This window comes from Fonticula alba (assembly GCF_000388065.1).
Source record: "Fonticula alba strain ATCC 38817 unplaced genomic scaffold supercont2.6, whole genome shotgun sequence".
In the NCBI taxonomy this organism is placed as follows: domain Eukaryota; order Rotosphaerida; family Fonticulaceae; genus Fonticula; species Fonticula alba.
The window spans coordinates 1,332,247-1,334,007 of NW_009242976.1; the positions used below are offsets into that span (position 1 = coordinate 1,332,247).

The 1,761-nt window shown below is 68.4% G+C and overlaps 1 protein-coding gene across 1 annotated transcript; it reads left to right on the plus strand.

Annotated features, from left to right (window-relative positions):
* The first annotated feature begins 7 nt into the window (after positions 1–7).
* Positions 8–1,721, plus strand: H696_03962 (hypothetical protein). The gene is made up of 3 exons (XM_009497831.1): positions 8–477; positions 596–816; positions 984–1,721. Exons 1-3 carry the CDS (start codon positions 19–21, stop codon positions 1,657–1,659), a joined length of 1,356 nt encoding a protein of 451 aa, XP_009496106.1. The 5' UTR covers positions 8–18; the 3' UTR covers positions 1,660–1,721.
* Positions 1,722–1,761: the final 40 nt, after the last annotated feature.

Sequence of the window (1,761 nt, forward strand, 5' to 3'; positions counted from 1 at the left end):
CCACACACACACACACGTATGTTCTCCGCACTCAGCTTCGCGTCGGTGGATCCGGCCGCGCCGAAGGCGGAGGCGCCGGCTGGCAGCCAGCAGCCCTCGGCCGGCGGCGCCGTTAACCAGCAGCCCCATGGCGGCGGTGCCAGCAGCCCTGGCAATCCCCCGGCGGAGGGCGCCTTTTCCGGGTTTTCCTTTGCCCTGGGCCCCGGGCCGTCGGGCCCCGGGGGCGGGATGGCCCCTCCGCGCCGGGCACGCGCCGCCCTTGCCGGCGATGATTCCGACGAGTCGGGCGACGAGGCCGACGAGGGCGGCCGGCGGCGGCCCAATCGCCGAGACCCCACGAAGGACCTCGGCCGGGCGCAGACCATCTCGGCCTTCAGCTCCGGGCGCGGCGTGTCGCAGGATGGCAGCCTCCTCACGGATGCCGACGCCCCGCTGGTCATTTCGCTCCCCCCGCCGCGGCCCGGCGGCATCGAGCAGGTGCGTCCCCATGGCCGGCCCTCCTTCCTCTCGGCCCTTCACCCAATCGGCACCTGACCTCCGCTGCCCTCCCCCGCTGCACATGCCACCCCTTGTGGCTGGCCGCGTGAAATCGCAGATGATGCGCGATGCCCTGGCCCGCGGCCCGGACGTCAAGGCCACCCGAGCCGAGGCCCTCTCCGAGAAGGAGGCCCTCGACCGAGACCTGTCCCTGCTGCCAGAGCCCGCCTCCATGCGCACGTACGACGAGGTGCCGGTGGAGGAGTTTGGCGCGGCGCTCCTACGCGGCATGGGCTGGACCGGTGGTGCGGCTATCGGTCGGAAAAACTACAGCACCCTGTGCGCCTGTCGTTCCCTGTCCCTTTCTCTCTCTCTCTCTCTCCATTCTCCTGTTTATGCCGATCGTTCAGCTGACCCTGTGTGTCTGTATGCGTATGCATGTGCGTGTGTGTGTGTGCGTGTGTGTGTGCGTGTGTGCATGCGTGCGCGCGATCTCCATCCCAAAGGGCCCAGCCACCGCAGCCGGCCGAGGCAAAGCCCCGGCCCTCGCGGCTCGGCCTCGGGGCCTCGCATGCCCTTGGCAAGGATGAGGAAGGCCGCCTGTTGCAGGCATCCCGGAGTGCAACATCAACCGGGACTTCCTCCGCCACATCCACCTCGGGCGCCGGCAGCAGTCCCGAGCGCCGCGCCCGGCATGGAGACGAGGATCGTGGACGTGATCGCGATCGGAGCCAAGGTCGAGAGCATGAGCACCATCGCAATCGCGACCAAGATTCCCACCGCGCCCATGACCGTGGCCAGGATCCTCGTCGAGACCATGGCCGGGACCGTCATGAACGCAGCCGTGACCGCGACCGCAGCCGTGACCGCGACCGCAGCCGTGACCGCAGTCACGACCGAGATCACGATCGGGATCATGGCCGCAGTCGGGATTACAATCGCGACCGGAATTCAAGCCGTGATCGAGACCATGCTCGTGGCCGGGACTACGATCGCGGTCGGGAGTATGATCGCGGTCGGGACTACGATCGCGGCCGGGAGCATGATCGTGGCCGGGATCGCGACAGGGAGCAACGCGATTCGGACCGCCGGCGACACGACCGTAGTCGTAGCCCCGGGGACCGACACCGCCGCCGGCCCTCTCCCGCCGGTCGGGGAGACCGCCGCGGTCGCCACGGATGACCGGTGCCCTTTGAGACCAACCAAAAATAGACCCCTCCCCTCGGGAGAAACAAGACAAAAAGGAAGCAACGAAGCACAACAGACAGTCATTGTTGGGCAGGA